Here is a 24,993-nt window from a genome sequence, read left to right on the forward strand (position 1 = left end):
TTACACAAACTCCACGGTGCCCTGAAAACAAAAATGCTTGTATACAAAATTTAGATAAACTGTCAGAGCAGTGTCATGGTATACAATAGCTCACTGTCAGACCCTCACCAGAAGGCGCTGTACCAGCTGTTACAGAGCTTCTTGATTAACTCTCTCCAAGCCCAGCAACTCAAAACATGACTAATACAATCACCCAGCACTCTTAGTGTTGGTGCTCATCAGAATGGACATTATTCTTGGCTGTGTGTGAACTACTGCTCAATAAGAAATTCTGACATCAATTACAATAATGACAACATCACTATCCATCTCATTCAGAAACAAACAAAAAGGCTAAACGGTCTAAGTAAGGAATAATTAGAATAATCTGTTCCCTAACTAAATAAAGAATGCTTCAAAGCAGACTTTGAAAACACTTTAACTTCAGTATTAATTTTAGTAAAAAGGAACCAGCATATATAGTTAAATCTTGTTTAAAATTAAATCTAAAAAGAATCAAAGGTAATCCTTTAAAATTGGGTTTAAGATTTGCCTGTTCCATAGAAACATCAGGTTGTGTTGAGATCTTTTAACCTTGGAAATGGGATTAGAAATCCACTGTTTTTAAATTTAAGTAATTTCTAATTATTTTATCTGGGTCACAGATAATCTGCTCTTACTAGGTCTAAAATGACATCAGATTATCATTACTATGACTATCCTGTTACCTTCTACTATCAATAAGATGGGATTTTCCCTCTTATACAGGAGAGAAATGACTTTTCCAAGTAAGAACAAATAATGGGGAAAAATTACTGAAAATTAATACACTGCTTCCTCAAAACCTCAACCTAAACCTAAATAGAGATAGCACTTGTTTTGCTTGTTTATAGTCTAATAGGCCTAGATTCAAGCTATGTAATTACATAGTTTCTATAATGAAATGATACTCCCACCAGTGTTTTCCCAAAATGGCTCTTGGTCTTTGGGGGCAGGAGTAGGGGAAGGAGGAAGACATCAATGAAGTAATTAAATTCACTGTGATTCTTTCTCCCCCTTTTCTTTCTTATGCTAACTGACAAATTCGTCACTTCTTTCACACTGTAAAGAGAGATCCATGGATTCAGATTATGACAAAAACATGTCCAGATGTGAAATATCCTGTAGGCAGTATTAATTTTTTTCATAAAATGAAACAGCAAGCATATTTTATAAAGAAAGGAAGCAAAATCTATATTTTAAATTTAAATTTTAATATTAAATACTATTTTTAAATACTAATAATTCGTTAGATTTAAAATTAAATACTGAATGCATAACAACTTCAAATAATTAAGCCCTAAAGAACCTTAAATCAATGTGGGGAAGAGTGAATTCTGGAAACCTTTAAAAAAATGTTATTTTCATTCAAAAAGAGTGGTACTTGAAGTTCACTATGAAAGCCCAGGTAAATGGAATTGAAATTTACTGTAATTTTTTTAAGTACTTATATTCAAGAGGAAGTACAGTGCCTAAAGGCTGGACTAACAAATGGAATATATTCTCTCTCTTAATGCTTGCATTCCTTTTTAAATGCTTCACAAATGTATAATTTCCAAAGACACGAGACCTGTCTAGCACAGAGTGTTCTGAGAGGGTACTAAATGTATACAGAAAGAGATGAGACTTGGGGAGAGAGCATTATTTAACAAATGTGGTTTCTACTCAGTTTTAGAAATATCACAACATCAGACCCAATCTCCCTGTCTTAAAATGGTGAAATGTTGTTCAATATTATAGCAAAAGAGAAAATCATGCAATTTGAAAATTAATATTAACATACTCGTAGTATGGAATAGTCAGAAAGGAACCTGATACTATATACCCTTTAAAAACCAGCAAATACTATAAATAACTTTATGTCCAACTCAGAAGTGAATACTAAAATTTGAGAATAGGAATTCTTAAAATATCTTGAAGCCTTTGCTGCCAAACCCCACTCTCTGCTTAGGTGAGAAGGAAACTGTTACCCTCAGCTATAAACCTCTGGTGGCTCTCAGAAGTAACTTGTAGTCTTAACAGCAACACTCTCAAACATCCATTTCCAGTCATTAATCATAAGAAATTGGGGGAAATCAGAGAAACTTCATTCCAGGAAATATAAATATATACCAATGATTTGGGCAAATTCAAAAGTGGAAATTCAAAAATGCAAGCATAACCTGGCAATTTAGACTTGACTTATGAATAGGCTATAAAGTAATTATGAATGAGTATAAAAGCAGAGAAAAAGCATGTTAGGGGAAGCCCTATTCTCGTCCACAGGAATGTGATTAATATCATGTTATTTATCATCATCACTAGATAAATCACAAGAGATTTTAGAAAACATTTCAAGCCACTGAATAATAATAAAAACATATTTAAACAGACATTATACAATCCATGAATGTTCAATAAGCACATGAAGAAGTGTTCAGTATCATTAGTCATCAAGGAAATGCAAATTAAAACAACCAGATACTATTAAAACCTACTAGAACAGCTGCAATTAAAAAGACTGACAACAATAAATGCTGATGAGGATGTGGAGCAACCAGAATTCTCATACATTGTTGGTCAGAGTGCAAAACGATACAGTTGCTTGGGGAAAAGGCCTGGCAGTTTCTTATGAAATAAAAGATAAACCGTCTCAAGTGACCAGCAATTCTTCTCCTAGGTATTTACCCAAGAAAATGAAAACATGTTTCCACAAAAAGACTTGAGCAAGAATGTTCACAGCGTTTTTACTCATAATTACCAAAACCTGGAACCAGACCAGTTGTCTTTTAATAGAATGGATAAACAAACTGTGGTATAGTCATACAATGGAATACTACTCAGCAATAAAAAGAAATTATCAATACATGCAACAACGTGGATGAATCAAAAAAACACTATATTGAAAGACAGGAGACATATTAACGGGTATATATGAAATTCTATAACCAATACTAATCTGTGATGGATGGGAAAAAAAACAACAGATCACTGCTGCCTCTGCAGAGGATATGGACTTACTGATATGAGGCTTGACGGAACTTTCTAGGGTGATGGTAATATTCTCTATTGTGAAAGGGGTTTGGGTTGCACATGTGTGCATTTATGTGTTTCACTGTACGGAAAATTTGCCTCAAAGGAAAAAACATAAACAAGCACTGAGCTCCAGTTAATGATTTGTGTGGTGAACTGTCTGATGCTGCAAATTACTTTGATATATATTACAACATATAATGGATTGATGGACAATTTGAAGTGAGATAAAGCAAATACTCTAAAATGTTAATTGTGGTTGAGGATTCACTGCAAGATTCTTTAAAATTTCCTGTGTTTAAAATTCTTCCTATAAAATCTAGAGGGGAAAGGTTATTATGAGTACCTTGCAAAATATTAAAACAATGGTGACACAATAAATATGTTTTCCTTCCATTTCTGACTGCATTCTTCCAGTTTTCTTCAGAGGCCAGTACCATTACTAGTATCTCATGTGTCTTTCCATAGATAGTCTTTGCATATAGATAGAGGGATAGAGAGAGTTACCTCTGCATTATTTCTTTGTTTTGAATGTTTTTATTAACATTTCTTATTAAACCATAAGAGAAAAGAACACCTGAATAGAAAACAGACAAAGGACATCAACAAACCATATATAAAATGAATAAATGAATGAATGTGAACAAATGAATAAAATTAACATTTAATTTATGCCAGAAATATTCTTTTTTTGTTAACAGCTTTATTGACATATAATTCATATACCATAAAATTCACCCATTTAAAGTATACAATTCAATGGTTTTTTAGTATGTTTACAGAGTCATACAACCATCACCACAATCAATTTTAGAACATGTTCATCACCCTATGAAAGAAACCCTGTACCCTTTAGCCATTATCTCCAGCCCCCACTAGCTCCCCAACCCCACACAACCACTAATCTACTTTGTCTCTATAGACTTGCCTATTCTGGACATATCATTAAATGGAATGATACAAATATGTGACCTTTTGTGGCTGGTTTCTTTCACTTAGCATAATGCTCTCAAGGTTCATCTATGGTGTTGCATGCATCAGTACTTCACTTCTTCTTATGGCCAAATAATATTCCATTTTATGGATATATACCACATTTTGTATATATCCATTCACCAGCTGATAGATATCTGGATTGCTGAGAGTTTTGGTCTATTATGACTAATGCTGCTATAAATATTCATGTACAAATTTTTATGTGAACATACATTTCATTTCTCTTAGGTACATACCTAGGCGTGGAATTGCTGAATCAAAACATAACTCATGTTTATTTACAGAATGGTCAGACTATTTTGTAAAGTATCTGCACCATTTTACATTCCCACTAGTAGTGCATGAGGGTTCTGCTTCCTCTGCATCCTCACCAACCTTTGTTATTACCTTTTTTTATTATAGCCTCCTAGTGTGCATGAGAAGTGATACCTAATTATGGTTTTGATTTTCATTTCCCTGATGACTAATGATGTTGAGCATCTTTTCATGTAGTATTTATTGTCCATTTGTATCTTCTTGGAAGAAATGTCCATTCAGATCCTTTCCCCATGCTTTAATTAGGTTGCCTTCTTATTACTGAGTTTAAGAGTTCTTTATTCTAGATACAAGCCCCTTATCAGATACACAATATTTTCTCCCATTCTGTGAGCTGTCCTTCCACTTTCTTGATAGCATCCTTTGAAGTGCAAAAGTTTACAGTTTTGAGTAAGTCCAAATTATCTTTTTTTTCTTTATTTACACTTTTGGTTTCATATCTAGGATATTATTTCCTAGTCTAAGATTTAGTATTGCCTAATCCTATGTTTTCTTCTAGGAGTTTTATAACTTTAGATCTTATATTCAGGTCTATGATCCATTTTGAGTTAATTTACATAAATGGTATGAGGTAAGGGCCCAACTTCATTCTTCTGCATGTGGATACCTAGCTGTCCCAGCAGTATTTGTTGAAAAGACTTTTCTTTCCCCTATTGAATAGTCTTGCTACTCTTGCTGAAAAACTGACTGACCATAGATATATATGTCTATTTCTGGACTCTCAATTCTATTTCATCTATCCTTATGCCAGTACAACACTTTCTTGATTACTGTTGCTTTAAAGTAAGTTTTGATGCATTTTCTTACATTTTTTCCCACTGAATATAGTCTTATAAACACTTAAGTTTTCATACACTATATCAATATAACAATGAAGATCTTTTTTAATATACACACTTATTTACACACATGTGAAAAAACAGTATCTAGAGGTGGTCAAAAGGGTTGTGCCTTTAAAATTTTGATAGACATTGACAATTTGCCCTTTAAAAAGTTTATACCAATTTATACCCCCGCCAACAACATACGAAAAAGCCTACTTACTCTGCATCTTCTGCAATGCAGTGTATTTCCAAACTTTTAAATCCTTAACCAATGTTATTTTTCTCATTTTTAAAATCTTTTCTGTTGTGACAAATCCACTTTGGCTAATAAATACATTTTTTAAAAAAACGTTTAATTACTAATAAAATGTTTCTACCAGCAACATTCCATTTTTTGGAATTTAACTTAAGTTACTAGTTTAAAGAGGAAAAAGAGATGTTCGAAGAGCTATTTGTAATACAGAAAAAAAAGATTGCATAGTAGATGCTGATCAACAGAAAAATGATTAATTAAAATATGTTATGTTCACTAAATAGTATATCCAACTATTAAAAACTATAAACATGATGTCTGTAGCCATATAAAAATACTTCAATCTAATTTTTAAAAGCAGGATACAATATTATATGTACACTCTGTACACTGATTATAACTACTTAAAAATTACACAGGCATACGGAAATGGAAATACATAAATGACAACGGATAAGTTTCCTCTTTAATTTCTAAGCTTCCTGTAACTTTTTAGAATTAAGTTCGTAATTAGGCAATATGTTCACAAATACATTACTTTACATTAAAAATATACTTACTGTGATGATGCCAATTAGTTGAGTATAAAAGAGCCCAGTTATTCCAACTAACATTGTAATGCCCATAAAGGCAGCTAGTCTCATTATGGCCAATTCATGTCTAACAACAAAGAGGTCCTATAAGAAGAAAAAGAAAATCTTAAAAACAATTCAAAAATTACTTACAGTTGCAATAATAAAGAATTGAGCCATAACATTTTCCCTTATTATCTTAAAAGAACTACTCTCCCCATTTTTTAGTTTATTCCACTTCATAAACATATAAATATTTGAAAATTTCAAAAATAATTGTTTTTAATTCATAGTAGCAAGCTGAAAAATGGGATTTTACTACTACTCAATTGTCATAAAAACTCCTAATCCTAAAGTTGCAAATTAGCCATGCTCATTTACTATTTGGAGCAAAAACAAAACAGAAAACCCTCCAAAAATCAAAAAACAAAAACAAAACAGATGGTGTACAATCTCTGGTTCAACAAAAGGAAATTTTATTATGGTACTGCTAAAAAGCTTGAATGCACAAATCTGATTCATAATATTAAAGTTCAAGTGGCCAAGATACCTAGAGATTATGTATTTTAGTCAAAATGAGGGGGTAACACAAATAATAGGATCACGTGAACAGCCCTCTGCAAGACCAACTCATTCATTCATCCATCCACTCACTCAACTACCACTGCCAAGCACTGAGCTATGTAGTAAGTAGAAATGTAAAAAGGATAAAGATATGGTCTGTGCCCTCAAGAAGTATGCAGTTTATTCAAAGAGAGAGCCCAACTCTGCAAAACTCCAAAACAATGTGATATATACTTTAACAGGAATGTGTGCACAGAGGACAGTAGAAACATAAAGGAATGCCTAGACAGGAGAGAGAAATGGAAACGCTATGAGGGAAAACTGATTTTCCAGCCCAGGGCATGAAAATGAGGGTCTTGAAAGTGATCCAAAGAAACTGTGGCAGGAGGTCAGGAAAACCAGGAGAAGCCATTTCATTTACCCTCACTGTTCTTTCACTCTCTCTCCCTTGTCTGGCCAGACCATTCCAGTCGAGGGAGAGAGAGTGAAAGAACAAAGACTTCTGGAAACCTGTAGTTACTAAGCTTTGGAATAAAATAGCCACAGTGGATAAAAAGCAAGAAACGAATGGGAAGGACCCCAAAACATAACCACGCACATGCTCTTTTAATACTGATTCAGGTTAAGGCTTAAAGGTGCCCTGGTAGCAATACCAGAAACAGGGGGGTCACCGAACATAATGATCTTGTTTGAAACAAAAGAACTGATGCTTTTCTGTGTGGCACAGTGATCATCCATCTGACTTAAGCAAAACTCTGAGTCCACACCCAAACCACTCAGTTTATTAGCCAGGGAAAACTTAAAATTCACCAAGATACTTAAGGTGTTATGTAACAGTTACATATTAGTTTTGACTATTTCAAAATTTCACTAAAAAGAGCCTAATGCAAAATCCTTACCAAACATGTAAAGAGGAAAAGATGGGGCTATGAATGATATTAAAAATTCAGTACAGTAAACTCTGCTATTATGCTGTATGAAAACACAAATATGTTCCAACATGATTGATACATTAAGCAACAACTTGAGCATAGCAAGACTCTTGTGTTTGTTTATGTGTGATTTTATCTGCAAGAAACCCAAGATGAACAGTAAAAACTTCACCCAGCTAAACCAAGCCATACAGGAATACACAAAACACACCCCCCCAAACATCTACCGGCTAACTCAATTTGTCATGTGTGTTATGAGCCACAATCATCCGTACCTGGTATCACAATTTTCCCTCCAATTTCATATGACTCTCCTTCCATCACTTGGTAATAACTCACATAACGCAACCTTTCTGATGCCCACTTCCACAAGAAAATTTCAGGTCTCTTCTAAGGTAAAGTGCAATGTTTGCTATAGTATTTACGTATTTCTTAACTAGTTAACATGTATAAAACTGTGCTGCTATTTTTATTAGGAACCCTTTTAAGTGTCACTGACAAAGTTTTTGAGTGTTGTGTCTTCATTTTCCCATAAGTCCTATGGTTTTCATTGCATGATTTTGCACAGTGGGGCAAATTTTAGGAATGAACATACTGTGTCATAGTAGAGCTTACCCTAATAAAAATACACATGGTCCCCAATTTACAACGGTTCACCTTACAATTTTCCGACTTTTAAGATGGTGCAACTTTGGATATTTTCAACTTAGAATGGGTTTATCAGGATGTACTCTACTGTAAGTCAAGGAAGATCTGTGCCATATATGACCAAATAAAATGCATCCTCTTTTCTCCCAGTGAAAAGATTAAAAAACTTTTTGTCCACTAGAATTTATACATGTTAGGGATGAAGATGAGACTAAAAGACCTACTTAAAATTACATTTATTCACTTAGGTATACACTTATGTTAGAAAGTACTTGTGTAAAATAGTAAATTGATTCAGAAATTGCTTTTTATCACTCTTAAATTTTCAAAAAAATGCATCCCAACTTTACACACAATTAACATCAGTACTAAATCCATATTATTTTGAGTCATTTAACATACTTCTCCAGAGCACAACATCTTTACTTCTATCTTAGATTTTTTGTTTTTAGATCTAGCACTTTTTGAATCCAAAAACTGGCTTGGGAAATTTTATCTACATCACAAGCATCCATTTGCTATTCAAATCTTTATGACATAATCAGTGTTATTATGGCTGAATTGTGTCTCTCCAGAAATTCGTATGTGGAAGCCCTAACCCCACCCTCACCCCAGCACTTCAGAATGTGAGAGTATTTGGAGAGAGGGAGATCAAGAAAAATGGGGCCCTTAGGGTGGACATTAATCCAATCTGACTGGTATCCTTATAAGAAAAGGAAACTCAGAAACACAAAGCGACACCACGGATGCCCAAGCACATGTGAAGACACAGCAACAAGGTGCCATATGCAATCCAGGAGAGAAGCCTCCAGAGAAACCAAACCTGCCGACATCCTGATCTTAGACTTCCAGCCTCCAGAACTGTGAGAAAATGAGTTTCTGTTGTTTATGCCCCCAGTCTGTGGTATTTTATGTCACCCTAGAAAACTAATACAGTAACTGTATTTCTTTATCGTTTTCATTCCTTTCCATTTTTTGGTAAAGAAATGTGCTTATATATAGAGAAATGCATAAAACATAAGTTCAGTTTAGAGAAAAGAATGCAAACATTTGAAAACATGCAGACGCTTTCCTCAGTGCATTTCTTCCCCATCACATCCTCTCCCGCATCCCTACCTTAAAGAGAAAGGTTACTGATTCGTTCTTCAGATATCTTCGATACTACATTTCAGTTGCATATTACAAATATCTTTTCCTACTCTGAGTCTACTTTTTCATTCTCTTTATGGCATCTTTGGATAATCCCAAATTCTTAATTTTAATGTAGTCCAATTTATCAATCTTTTCTTTTATTGCTTTTTATTTCCTGTTTAAGAAATCTTTCCCAACCCTGACATAGTGATGACATTCTCCTATATTACCTTCTAAAGCCTTTAAAAGCTTTATAGCTTTGCCTTTCACATTTAGGTCACTAATCCACCTGGAACTGATTGTGCACTGTGAAATACAGGGTTCTGAATTTACTTTTACTATATGAATACTCAATTGTCCCTGGACGGTTTATTTAAAAAGCTGTCCTTTCCTCAGGGATCAGAGGTCAAGTGTCCATACGTGCCTGAGTCTGATGTGGGCTCTCTATCCTGTTCTCTTGGTTTATTTGTTTATCCCCGTACTAGTGAGCACATCTTAGTTGCTATGGCTTTGTAATAACTCTCCATACCTAGTAGGCCAACTCATCCCAACTTGTTCCCTTTCAAGAATATCTTGGTATGGGACTAAGAGACACAAACTACTAAGTATAAAACAGATAAGCAATAAAGATATATTGTACAGCACAGGGAAATACAGCCTTTGTTTTGTAATAAATTTAAATGGAGTATAATCTATAAAATATTGAATCACTATGTTTTATACCTGAAAATAACATAATATTGTAACTCAACTACACTTCAATGTAAAAAAAGGAATGTATTGGTTATTCTAGATACAGTTGACCCTTGAACAAGGCGGGGGTTAATCTGCATATATCTTATAGTAGGCCCTCAGTATCCACGGTTCCTCAGCATCAGCGGATTCAACCAACCATCGATCCTGTACTACTGGAGTATTTACTACTGAAAATATCCGCATATAAGTGGATCTGCACAGTTCAAATGTGTATTGTTCAAAGGTCAACTGTAATTTGTATTCCCATAAAAATTTTAAATTAGATTTCAAGTTACAACACACTCAGACATATACACACATATGATATATTCTCTCCACTAAGAGTCACAATTTTCCCCTAGAGGTCTTGCTTTTTAAAGTCAGATTGAATTCCTGTTTCTTGATTCTATTATAAATGGTTCTGCTGTTAATTTCATTGTCTAAAGCACCGTTTGCTAGCATACAGAAATAAAACTGATTTTTTAAAATATTATTTTATAGTCACACTTCTTAAACTTTCTTAAAAATTCCAAAGAATCTACAGATAAGTTATTTATATGATCATACCATCTAAGAGTAATGATGGTTTTCTTCATTTCAGCAGTTATACCGTCTCTTTCTTCCTCTTGCCTCACTGCATGGACTAGAATTCCTAGCACTATATTTAATAACAATGGCAGTGGGGGCACAGCAGGCATCAACACCTTGTCCCTCAACTTGGAGGGAAAAAGGTCAACATTTCATCATTAAGCATGCTACAGCTATTGTGTTGGGTTCTGTGTGTGGTTTTTGTTTGTTTGTTTGTTTTGGAACCTTTTATCTCACTAAAAAAGTTCTCTAGTTCTAGTTTGCTAAGAGTTTATATGAATGGAGGCTGAATTTTATCTTTGTCCTCACACACTAATACATACAGTCTCCATACATCTGGGTTTTTTTCCCCTAATTTGTTCCCCTAATACATACAGTCTCCATACATCTGGGGTTTTTTTCCCCTAATTTGTTAATTGATAAAAGTATACTGACGGATTTTCTAGTGTAAAAACAACCTTTCATTCCTAAGATAAACTCAACTTGATCAAGCTGGTTATATATGACCAGATTCAGTTTGCTAAAATTTTGTTTAGGGGTTGTTTATCTATGTTCATAATCAGACTAATTTCCTTTCATTCTCTTATTGCCCTTAATAGGCTATATACCCAACATATGCTATACACATAAAATGAGTTGGGGAGTTTCCTCTTTTTCTAGTGTTTTGAAGAGTATGCATAAGACTGGAATTACTGTTTCCTTTCATATATGATAGAGCTAGGATTCACTGGTAAATGTGTAAATATTCTTTTCAGGAAAAGTTTTAACTACTCACTCATGATCATAGGACTACCCATGTTTCCAACTTCTTCTTGCTGCTATACTATGCTTATGATCAGGAAACTCAGTAAGGTACAGATGTCAACTAACCAAACTGATGTATAGAATTAATACAATCCCAATAAAATTCCCCCACCAGTAGAGTATATACTGTTAAATACTGTTAGGAGTTTTTTACTTTGTTTTGATTTGTAAACTGCTAAGTAAGCTGTTTCTAAATTTCACTGAAAAAGACAAAAGCAAAGGATAGCATACCACTCCTATATAAAAAGAACAAGGAGGAGGATCTGCTCTACTGCATGCATTCTCAGTAGGGGTAGTATCGCCCCCAGGAGGGAGAAAATTGGTTCTTGGAGGAAAAAAAACTTAGCTATTACAGTGATTTGTGGCTGTCCACAAATCAATCCTACCTGACAAAATCTTATTCCTTAGTATTTAACTTCACAGAGAAAAGAAGAGAAAGTGTCTAAAAAGGCTCCTGATGGGAGCAATAATAATGAAAAAAAAAAAAGGCAGAAAAACACTCTTATACTGGATAGCAAGATGTATTATAAAACTACAGTTGTAACAGCGTGGTGCAACCACAAAGATAGATTAATGGATTAGAAAAAAAGCAGAAACAGATACACACATATATGGCTCTTGGTTTATGACAAAGATGGTAATCCAGAGCAGAGTGGAATTATCTTTTCAATAAATGGTGCTAAATCAATTGGATATCCATCTGTGAAAAAAATGAAATCCTAACTCCTACCTCATAAGCATTATAAAAATCAATTCCGGGTAGAAATATAAAAAATATAATACTTGGAAGACAATATAGGAGAATTATATTGATGATTTAGGATAGAAAAATACTTCTTAAATTGAACCTCAAAAGCACTAACTAAAAAGGAAAAGACTAGTAAGTTGGAGTAAAGTTAAAACTTCTGTTCATCAAAAAGTAGCATTAAGAGAGTAAAATATTTAGCTACAGAAAGATATTTACAACATACATAATCATAAAAGGACTCAAATCTAAAACATCCTACAATTACCAGGAAAAAAAAAAGTTAAATAACCCCCCTACCAAACATGCAAAATAAACAGACACACTGCATCAAACAGGTTATACATATGGTCGATAAACATGTGAAAAGGGGCTCAATAACACAACGAAGTACTGCTCATCCCCACTAAAATTACAAACTTTAAGATGACTGGAGGGCATTATGCTAAGTGAAATAAGACAGAGAAAGACAAACACTGTATGATATCACTTATATGTGGAATCTAAAAAAATACAACAAACTAGTGAATATAACAAAAAAGAAGCAGACTCACAAATACAGAGAACAAACTAGTGGTTACAGTGGGGAGAGGGAAGGGGAAGGGGCAATATAAGGGTAGGGGGAAAAGATGTACAAACCATTAGGTATAAAATAAGCTACAAGGATGTACTGTACAACACAGGGAATATAGCCAGTATCTTATAATAACTATACATGGAGTATAGCCTTTAAAAACTGTGAATCATTATACTGTACACCCATAACTTATGTAATATTGTACAGCAACTATACTTCAACTGAAAAATAAAGGAGATACTTTTAATATTATGCCATTAAAAAAAAAAAGGAAAACCTGAAAAAGTATTAGCAACACTATGAAGTAACGTGAACTTACATACTCTACTAGTGGGATTTTGAATTGGTACCACCACTTCATAAAACTTTAACAGTATCTAAAGGAACGTACACATAACCTTTGAACACAGCCACTTCCAGCTGTACATCCAAGTGAAACACATGCACCTGTACAGCAAGAGACATGAACAAGGTTGCTTCTGGCAGCACTACTTGTAATAGCCCCAAACTGGAAACAATGTAAATGTCCACCAATAGAATGGATATATAAACTATTTTACATTAAATGAAATACTATGGACTTCCTTTGGTGGCGCAGTGGTTAAGAATCCGCCTGCCAATGCACGGAACACGGGTTCGATCCCTGGTCCGGGAAGATCTCACATGCCACAGAGCAACTGAGCCTGTGTGCCACAACTACTGAAGCCTGTGTGCCTAGAGCCCACGCTCCGCAACAAGAAGCCACCACAATGAGAAGCCCACGCACTGCAAGGACAAGTAGCCCCTGCTCGCAGCAACCAGAGAAAGCCCGCGCACAAGGACGAAGATCCAACGCGGCCAAAAACAAATAAATAAATTTATTAGAAAATGAAATAGGGGTTTCCCTGGTGGCTCAGTGGTTGAGAGTCCGCCTTCCGATGCAGGGGACGTGGGTTCGTGCCCCGGTCCGGGAGGATCCCACATGCCGCGGAGCGGCTGGGCCCGTGAGCCATGGCCGCTGAGCCTGCGCGTCCGTAGCCTGTGCTCCACAACGGGAGAGGCCACAACAGTGAGAGGCCCGCGTACCGCAAAAAAAAAAATAAATAAAATAAAATACTATGAATATTTGTAGCAATGTTCATAGCAATGAAAATAAACTGTATCTAATGTAACAAAAGAATAAATCTTATAAATATTGCTCAAAGAGGCTTTGCCATCATTCACTGAGCTGTATGTTTTTATTTTTGTGCACACCTATATATGTGTATTATATTTTATAATACAAAAGGTACAAAAACTGAAACTGCAGTAAAAAGAAAGTTGTGATCATGAAATATTAAATACAAAAATACTTTCTTGATTTTAGAATAGAAACAGAACTCTTTTAAAATATATATAGCAAAATGAAAACGTTTAGTTACATATGGCCTGTGAAAGGACAGACAAAAAATGTCAAATAAGTTATAGAAAAGGATACAAGAGACAAAGGGGAGAAAGAGAGAGGAGGAGTCGAACTGGCCTTCTGAGCTCATCTACCACTTTCTTCCTGGACCACTCTGATCCTACCACATTGAGCTCTTTGCTATTTCTCCAACATATGAAGCAAACCCCACATCAGTGATGTTACACTTATTCTTCCCAGCAAAATCTTTCCCCAGATATCCACAGGTTTACTCCCTCATTTTCTTTAGGTCTCTGTTTAAACATCACCCTATCAGAGACCCATTTGTTTATTTTTACCAGGGCCCATTTGCTTATTTTGCCTTGACCAAACTACAGAAAATCCCAGCATTCCCTACTGCCTTGGTCTATTTTATTTTTTCTAGAGTACTTACCTCCATCTGATATTTACTTATTTATGTAATTATGTATGTATTTACTATCTGTCTCTCACAACAGTAAGTTTCTTGAAGATGGGAACTCTTGACTGTTTTGTTCGATGATGAGTCCCTGGAGCCTAGAACTCGCTCTAGCTCACTGTAGATGCTCAATAAATGTTTACTGAATGAATAAATGAAAATGAGGAAGAAAGCCAAAAAAGGAGTCTCCCCCAACACATGAAGAGTCAGAGTACTACCTACAAAGACTATTACACACATGAAATAGCAGAGAGAAACAAAGAAAAAGAAACACAAAGGCAACATGTACATAGACACATGTCACACAAACCAAGAGAGGTGGAAAAGGACACTTACATGAAATAATATTCCTATATTCTTATCTGTTAATTACATCATTTAAAATTTCAAAATGTTACACAACTAGGGAGCAGTGGGGTCATCACCTCCTGATGCAAGCTAAATGAAAATAAACCAAGGATCAGATTTGGCTATTTATGATCTAGCAAATATTTCTTCCAATACTTGGTCTGTGAATTCTTTGAACTCATTTCTTCTAATAATCTTATTCCAATCTCAATCCAAATTCTATAATTATATTCTCTATCTTAATATTTCCCATCACTGTGCTCATAACATGACTGCAAATTCAAACACATCACCTTCTGAATACCACCTTGTATCTTTCAATCTAGCTCCCTGTAGATCATCAATGTTAACACATTCTCAACCTCAATGAATGTCCGATCTGTTGACCCAACCACCATTTCACTGTCCATCAATGCCTTCCTCCAATACCTTCACTTGACTTCCTACTTGTTTACAGTCCACACTACATTGCTATAATTTCTCCTTCAATATATACTGTCAACATTTTTTTTTTTTTTTGCGGTACGCGGGCCTCTCACTGTTGTGGCCTCTCCCGCTGCAGAGCACAGGCTCCGGACGCTCAGGCTCAGCGGCCATGGCTCACGGGCCCAGCCGCTCCGCGGCACGTGGGATCCTCCTGGACCGGGGCATGAACCCGCGTCCCCTGCATCGGCAGGTGGACTCTCAACCACTACTCCACCAGGGAAGCCCCCGTCAACTTTCTTGATGCTCTCTTTCACCAGTGCTCCCTGGTTTCACCGGGTACTCCTGCTTAGTCACCTTTCTGTTTCCTCCTCATCTTTCTGTCTTCTAAAATTTAAGAGTATTCCAGACTTAGTCTTAAGACCTCCTTTCTTATCTAGCTATACTTACTCCCTAGAAAATCTCCTATCAGGTCCCATGGCTTTAAATACCATCTTTACATCTAAAGGTCCCAAATTTATATATCAAGCTCAGACCGCTCTACTGAAATCCAGATTCCCATATCTGTCTACTTAACAACATCTCTTCTTGGATATCAAATAGGCACCTCAATAGAACCAAAATCTTTAAACTTTTTCCTAAAACTTACTCTTCCTCCAAGCTTCTCCATCTCAGTAAATGACATCTCTATTCTTCCAGTTGTTCAGGACATAAAACCTTGCAGTCATCCTCTACTTGTCACTTTCTATCTCATACCCCACATCCAAATCAACACTAAATCCTGTCAGCTCTTAAACTATAACACACCACTTCTCAACATTCCACTACTCCCCACATCATCTTGTTTGGACTATATTTTAACAGTCTAGTAACTGGTCTTCTTGCTGCCATGATTGTCCCTAAATTTATTCTTCCTAGCAATCAGGTTTCTTTCTCTAATGTAAATGAGTTTGTGTAATTTTGCTAAAAAACCTTCAAAAGCTTCCAAAGTCCCAACCACTAAACATCCTGACAAAACAAAGTCTCACCTTCAATCCCAGCCCTCACTGCTCTCAATTTATCTCCTAAAACTCTCTCCCTCACTCCACTCAAGACACACTGGCCTCCTTACTCTTCCTTAAAAATGTCAAGCATGCTCCCACCTCACAGTCTTGGCATTGGTTCTTTCCTCTCACTGAAATGCTCTTCCTCCCAATATCAGTGACATGCTTGAGCTCCAGGTCTCTGCTCAAGTGTCACTATGAGAAAGGCCTTCCTTGACTATATCATCAATCATTACTTTCTATCCCTCACTCACCTTTATTACACTTCATAATACTGATCTTGTATACCATATATTTGTTTATTGCCTGTCTCTCCCAATTAGAATGTAAGCTCTTTAATTCAGGAACTTCATTTTGTTCACTGCTGCATTCTCAGAGCCTAGAATGGCTCCCATGCACATCGCAGGCACTCAATAAATATTTGTTAAATGATTTACTGAGTGTTCTTCATAATTTTTGAAAATAAAAACTTTTACAAATAAAATTTTACATATAAAATAACAGTCTTATATTAATCAGTAGGAAGCAATTTTATTTAATAAGTTGTTTTGTGTTTTTATGAGACTAGCCTGAAAATTAACATGTGAGGTATTTGTTATCTTCCTCCTACTGAAGGGGTTTCTCAACCTCAACATTACTATACTTTGGGCCAGATCAGCCTTTGTTGTAGGAGGTGGTACTATGATTGCAGGATATTTAGCAGCATCCCTGGCCTCTACCTACTAAATGCCCATAGCATTCTCACAGTTGTGACAACCAAAGAAGTCTCCAGATATCATTACCAATGTCTCTGGGGTGGAGGCAGGGAAGGGGGGCTGGAGACTCCCTCCTTCCCCCACTATACTACTGAAAGGGATTTGTTTTCTCTGTTTTTCAAAAATGAAAATAGCTTAGATCACAACTAAGATATATAAAGTATACAGATTTGAATTTTCAAAATGGCTAAATAACCAACTTCACATGCTAAGTTAGGTTCGTGTGGCCGTTACTCTTGCATAAAGTAAAATCCTACCATATCTGTATGGTTATCAGCACTTTTGGGAATGGGCCTCAGCTTAAGTTTTATCATTACATTCAAAATTATAGGCAAAGAAGTTACAGGATTATTCTGTATATCCTTCTCACCTCCAGACCCCAGGTAAAATGTACTTTTTTTCAGTCTTGTTAAATCCTAATGGAAACTAATATCTAAATGAAAAAAATCACTATTCATACTTGACTCATGGCTATCACTGAGTGACCAAAATTACACATTCAATTTTGATACAGATATAAATGCAGCTTTCTTAGGGAGCAAATTTCACTGGCACCTGACTGCTAGGTTCATGGCTGAGGGTACAATATTTCAGAAAAATCATTTTGTCTGCCTTCCCATCTTTTAGCAGTAAAAACTCTAGAAAAGTTATAGTTGTTCAATAAGAAAACAAGATACCATATTTTCTTGCTACATTTACCATTTAATACAGTACTATAGTATTTGATAAAAGTAAAAGATGAGTGAGACAATAAAATTGTTACCAGCGTTTAACCATTTAAACTCAAAGTGAATGAAACGTCCTCACAGAGAAATAAAACTGCTCAATTTTTATGCTAAGTGCTATAATATTCATAAATAATTAGCTATATAAAATTTAATGAGGACATATATTCAGTAGACCTGGTACTGCAAGGCAAGGTCAAGATTTAGCATAAGGTTTCTTTGTTCCATCTGTCAGTAAAAGCACAGGGATATATGACATATAGAATTGACAATTATTAGAATAATAGGGTAGTCTTATACTTTTTTTTTTTTACAAACGTAAACTAATTACATATCTGACACCATACCTTCCAAGCAAAAAAAAAAAGAAAAGAAAAAGAGAAAGAAAAATTTACCAAGAGATGCTACTACCTCCACTAACATTTCAGGATACAGAGGCAAAAATACCAAATTACCCTTATACTTGCTAATGAAATAATTTTCACTTCATATTTATCTTAATTCCACACTATTGGCTATTCTTGCCAAAAATAAACTAAATACATATTTCAGCGATTTTATTCATTCTAAAGTACCCACAATAAATGACCCTATATAAATATTGAGTAAAGCCTAAATCATTTTTTTTAAATAGCAATAAATAACAGAAGTGCTCAGGATACTTTGAGATTGATTATATAAAAAGATTAAAGTAAATTGTAAAGAGCTTTACGAATATTCAGAGCTACCTGCAACTAAGTCCTCTGGCTACTTCTGTTCTTTGTTAGCCAAAAAGCTACGCAAATAACTGTGGCGTAGTTCTATCCGACATCAAATGCCTAGCAACACTATTAGATAGGAGCTAATCAGAATAATAATAATGTATCTTCCTAGCTGAAGCTGTTGGCTGGACTGCTAAACATTATTTATTTTCCTCTTCTGAATATTGGCAGCATGTCCTTTATTCAAATTCTCACCCTTCCTTCCCCACTTCTATCACTCTACCCATAACCTTAAATTCAGTTAGTATATTAGTTTTTGCCCTTCACATAAAAATAGATACAAAAGAATCATCTGGGAATTATCTAAATCTACTTCATCTAAAAACAATTTAAAACATATAACTTTAGAACTATGCCACAAATGATTAGTTGCATAAGCTCTACACTAATAGCTACCAATTATTTAAGAAAGAAAACAACTTGTTTTCTCACATAGAAAGAAAGTAGAGATAGTACTGCCTACAATATGTGATTATCAGCAGGTACATAATTTAAAAAATATTTTTAACCTACTATAATGCCTTTATAAGATGTATTTTGACAGTCTTTAGATTATATTAACTACTAAAAATGTACTGCCTCAATGAAAAATGAAAACAGCAAAGTATGAATTTACCAATCAGGAGATTCAATAAGCTGTCCCTGAAGAAGTAATTTTGTGATGCTTGAGTATTTTTTAAACTGCTAAAAAATATCCTCAGGGAAAAGTGTAAAAAAGGGAAATAGCAGCTTGATAACTATAGAAAGAACACTGACTTAGGAACAGGCAGAAATGGGCCCAAATCACACCTCTGCCAAGTGGGATAATTCTCTGCTTAAACAAGTTACTGGACCTCTCTGAATCTCAGTACCTTCTCTGTACAATGGGAACCATACTACTTATCCTCTCAAGGATATTTTAAATAAGTTGACATTTTCCACTAATCCAATTCTTACAAATTGAGAATAATATAAAAATCCTGAAACATATGACTAATGAAATATTCATGGATCAATAAATAATAATCTTTAGAAAGTATACTCCCTAATTATAATGACACTTTCCTTCATATTTAATCATTGGGCTGGCCAAAAAGTTCTTTTGGTTTTTTTCCATAAGATGTTAGAGGAAAAACCCAAGCAAACTTTTTGGCCAACCCAATAAAATGCTGTAATTTTCTAATAATGGTTTTGGTAAACAGCTAGCATACAATAAGACGAAGTATATTTTTGTAATTTAATAATATGCCAAATGGCCAGGCATTTGCTTATAAACATTTAAAATAACTATGTGAAAAATAGTCAAATATAGACTTTGGCCAAAGAAAATTTATTTTATTTAATATCTATCCATTTTATTCATTTAAAATGCCACATCACTCCCCACTCTACAGGTTTTGAAATCTTTAAAATGATTTTCATCCCAATAACTACTTAAAGGAAGACATTAGTTTCAAGAGGATTTTAAGTAAAAGTTAACATTATAGCAGCATGATAAATACAAATGACGGTCAAACTTGATATCTAACATTTGAAAAACTTCTCCAAATATCTCCAAGCTTATAATCTTTATTAATTTTGGAAGCTGTGATTTTAACTAAAAATGCTTTATTTATCCCCATTTATTTGGAAAGATACCTATTACTAACATTTCTGTAGTTTTCTAAATATGAATTTTTGTCTTAATATCAACTGAGAATTTAGAGATTTCTTTTTTAGTTACTATTTACAAAGAAGATGGTAATACTAATTCTTCTCAGGTTTGTAGGCCTTCTTTATAAGACTTAGGATATAAATCAATACTTACAGCATAAAAATAAATCCTTTTTTGAGGCACTGATTCAAGATGAATAAATTCCTTATCTTCCTCACCTTTTATTAACTCCTTCTCTAACTAAAGGATATATTATATTAAAGTATTTCCTCAAAACTTCACATAGTAAAATCACATAAATCCTTGAAAGTCCATGATAGGTGGATATTTTAAAAGTAAAGATTAAGAAGAAATCTAAAAAGCACTAAGTTACTCTCAAAAACAATGGGGTTATTGCAAAGCAATTCAAACAATCCAGCAGAGAAAGCACTCCCCTGAAAAGAGAAAGCCAAGAGAAGAGAGAAATGGAAGAAAATCAGGTCCCAAACCCTTTATTTTCCAGAGTTTGTGAACAGCCTGTTTTCTCTCAACTCTTTCTTTCCCATGTGCTTAATCATTAATGTACCAGTTTTCTACTAAATACAGGTTAAGCGACATCACCACAAAGTTTAAAAGTCAGTCCAATGAATAAACACTTTCATGTTAAAAAAGAAAAGAAAAAAGAAAAGAAACAAAAACCTAAGTAAGAGTTTTTAACACTTTCTTTTCCCACCCAGAGATAAGCACTCAGTTTTAGAACTTAACGAAAGATACTATGCTGCCATCTATCTACCTGAAAGGATATAAAGAAAAATGCAGACTAAAGCTTTCACTTCCTCTGGCTGACAGAATATAGAGCCAAAGTCCATGGCATACTTTCATTGTACTTTTTCTCCATAAGAAAGAAGCACGGTAAACAATAACACAATCTCTAAAGATAATTAGGGATATCTGGGGGGTCTTTATACCATATCCCATATAATGGAAAGAATAACAAAGTTTATGAACAACTTTACACACAAAATGAAGACCTGGATATACTTTGTTTGTTTTAGAGAAAAATGAAAGAGAGACAGGCAAGGACTTAGAAAAAAACTGATGGGGCAGGATTGTTTGAAGAATATTCCACTACAAAACATTATTTTTTTTTAAATGTCAATAGTGACTTTTGTACTGAAATTACTGGCAATTTTCTACCTTTATAAAAAAAAATGTAATAAATGTCATCACCAAAAAAAACCCACAAAAAACAAAACAAAACAAAAACCTGTTATAAGTAAGGATAATTTTCTATTATTTAACTTTAAAAATATTTGCTATAGAGTTTTTTAGTATCTTAGAAAAAAATGTGACCTTAAAACCAATTTCCAATTAACTGCCTCAAGCTTTCTGTTATTCTCTTGTCCAGCAATGACTTCCTTCTTCTCTCCATCTGGTTAATCTCTACCAATACTATCAAGTCCATCACCAGTCCCATTTTCTACAGCACAATAGTTCTCAAACCTTATGGCTATAGTCGTATGGTTCTGCAAAACTCCACAGGATACTGTTTACATAGATTATGACATGAGTGTGGTCTCCTGGAGTTGTGTAGTTAGGAAGCAATGATTAAAATCACTTGGGAAGAAATTTTTCAACAAAATGTTACTGCCAATGACACCTAGGCAGGAAGAGATTGTATGAGACTAACCCTACCAGTAAGGACATTACTAAAAGCCAGATAAAATCCAATTAATTGGTCAATAAACAGCTAACTGAAGACACTGGGAAGTAGCCAAACTAGCTAGGACTTAAAGGACAAAGATCCCAGAAAGAGTAGAAATGCACTAAGGTGAGTCCTACACTCCTCAGTACTTTTTTTTTTTTTTTTTTTTTTTTTTTTTGTTTGGTTGGTTTTTTTTGCGGTACGCGGGCCTCTCACTGTTGTGGCCTCTCCCGTTGCGGAGCACAGGCTCCGGACGCGCAGGCTCAGCGGCCGTGGCTCACGGGCCCAGCCGCTCCGCGGCATGTGGGATCTTCCCAGACCGGGACACGAACCCGCGTCCCCTGCATCGGCAGGCGGACTCTCAACCACTGCGCCACCAGGGAAGCCCCCTCAGTACTTTTTACTTAAAGGTACTTGCCACCTCATAAACATTACATATGAAAGGTCAAGTAGAAGTGGAGGCTCAGAGTTTTCTGCAATCCCAGAGAACTGGGGAAACACAAAGGAGAAGGCACAATCCACTGTTAACATTGAAGTTTCCAGCTGAGAAACTCCTGAAGGGCTATGACATAAGAGAAAGGGCAAACTGAAACTAGTTCTTTATGAAGACAAAACCCGAAATCATAAATCCTTACAAAGTCTCAATAAACACAGTAAATGTCATCTTCAAAAGCACTGCTGTATTAAGACCAATATTCTGTTATTAGCCTTAGAAATATTTATTATACAAATCCTTGACTGGATCAAGATGAGTCTTCTCTTATTGAAAGTCCACAAAAGAAGTAAATCATATCTTGAAAAACAAAGAATCAACCAGCTCTTCTACAATTTGTCATACAAAATGCCCAGTATCTAACAAAATTTATTAGATATATCAGAAGAAAGGACAAACTATCTGGAAACTACAAGAGAGAAGAAAAAAAAGTCAACGGAAACAGACCCACAAGTAGATCTCAACACTGAAGTTATCAGACATAAATATTAAAATAACTTTCATTAAAATGTTCAAAACTTTAGATGACAAATGAAGAATTTCACCAGAGAAGCGATCTATGAAAAAAATATCAAATGGAAATTATAATTGAGAAAAATATAATAACTGAATTAATAACCTCAACAGAAGGGTTTAACAGTAGATTAAACAGAGCAGAAGAGTTGAGCAGTAAACCAGAAGAGGGGTCAGTAGGAAATACCCAGTCTGAAGCACAGAGGGAAAAAAAGGAAAAATGCAGGAAAGACTGCAAAAGTTATGCAGTGCAGTGAGATGTCACGTGCATATAATCAGAATCCCAGGAATGCAGGAGATAAAGTTGGGCAGAAGTAACAGTTGAAGTGACACAGGCCAAGAAATGTCCATAACTTAAAAATGTCATAAAGCCACAGATTTAAGAAGTTATATAAACTCTCAAACAGGAAGAATGCAAAGAAAACAACAACGAAGCACATCATAGAATAACTGCTAAATACAAAAACAAAAAGAAATCATAGGAGTTCTGGTCCAAGATGGCAAGAGAAGGCTCCTGAACTCAACTCTTCCCACAGACATAATGAATCTACTACTAAGCATGAAGCAATTCCCTTTGAATGAAATCCAGAAACTAGCTGAGTGAATCTTATATTGATAGATCAGGCACAGCACTAAAGAAAATCACCAAAAAACAAAGGAAGAAAGCAAGAGAAAAAGGAACAAAGGAATTACAGAACAGCCAGAAAACAATTTTTAAAATGGCAACAGTAAGTCTATACCTATCAATAATTACTTTAAATATAAAAGGACTAAATTCTACAATCAAAAGACAAAAAATGGCTGAATGGGTGAAAAAAAAAACCAAGATCCAGTTATCTAGGGCCTATAAGAGATTCACTTCAGCTTTAGGGACACACAGACTGAAAGTGAAGGGATGGAAAAAGATATTCCACGCAAATGAAAACCAAAAGAAAGCAGAGGTAGCTATATTTATATCAGACGAAATAGACTTTAAGCCAAAGACTATAAGAAGAGACAAAAAAGGTCAATATAAAACAAGAGTCACTCCAACAAGAGGATATAACATTTGTAAATATGATGCATGCAACACAGGAGCACTTAAATACATAAGGCAAATATTAACAGACCTGAGGGAGAACTAGACAGCATTATAATAATAGTAGGGGACTTCAGTACCTCAGTTTCAACAATGGATAGATCATCTAGACAGAAAATCAATATGGAAACATCAGACTTAAACTACATGTTAGACCAGATGGACTTAACAGACATTTAAAGAGTATTCCATCCAACAACAGTAGAATACACATTCTTCTCAAGTTCACAGGAAACAGTCTCCAGGGTAAATCATATATTAGGCAGCAAAACAAACCTTAATAATTTTAAGAAGACTGAAATCACATCAAACATCTTTTCCAACTCCAATGGTATGAAACTGGAAATCAATTATAAGAAGAAAACTAGAAAATTCAAAAATATGTGGAGATTAAACAGCATACTACTGAACAACCAATGGGCCAAAGAAGAAATCAAAACAGATACTAAAAAATTTAAACAGCATACTACTGAACAACCAATGGGCCAAAGAAGAAATCAAAACAGATACTAAAAAATATTGAGGCAAATTAAAATGGAGATACAACACACCAAATTTACGAGATGCAGCAAAGACAGTTCTGAGGGAAGTTCATGGCTATAAATGCCTACATTAAGAAAAAAGAGAGGAGACGAGGGGAAGATGGCGTAAGAGTAAGACGCGGAGATCACCTTCCTCCCCACAGATACACCAGAAATACATCTACACGTGTAACAACTCCTACAGAACACCTACTGAACGCTGGACCTCAGACCTCTCAAAACACAAGAAAGTCCCCACATACCTAGGTAGGGCAAAAGAGAAAAGAATAAACAGAGACAAAAGGATAGGGACGGGACCTGCACCAATGGGAGGGAGCTCTGAAGGAGGAAAGGTTTCCTACACACTAGGAAGCCCCTTCGCGGGTGGAGACTGCGGGTGGCGGAGGGGGAAAGCTTCAGAGCCGCAAAAAGAGCACAGCAACGGGGGTGCGGAGGGCAAAGCA

At 35.0% G+C, this 24,993-nt stretch overlaps 1 protein-coding gene across 1 annotated transcript in view; it reads right to left on the bottom strand.

Moving 5' to 3' along the window:
- ZDHHC21 (zinc finger DHHC-type palmitoyltransferase 21) overlaps window positions 1–24,993 on the bottom strand; it is an 84,624-nt gene that overhangs the window by 15,043 nt on the left and 44,588 nt on the right. Inside the window, exon 7 of the mRNA XM_032635873.1 lies at window positions 5,979–6,095. Within this exon, the coding sequence (XP_032491764.1) occupies window positions 5,979–6,095 (117 nt within the window). The remainder of the gene's footprint in view (window positions 1–5,978; window positions 6,096–24,993) is intronic.

The sequence above is a fragment of the Phocoena sinus genome, chromosome 6 (genome assembly GCF_008692025.1).
Source record: "Phocoena sinus isolate mPhoSin1 chromosome 6, mPhoSin1.pri, whole genome shotgun sequence".
NCBI lineage: Eukaryota > Metazoa > Chordata > Mammalia > Artiodactyla > Phocoenidae > Phocoena > Phocoena sinus.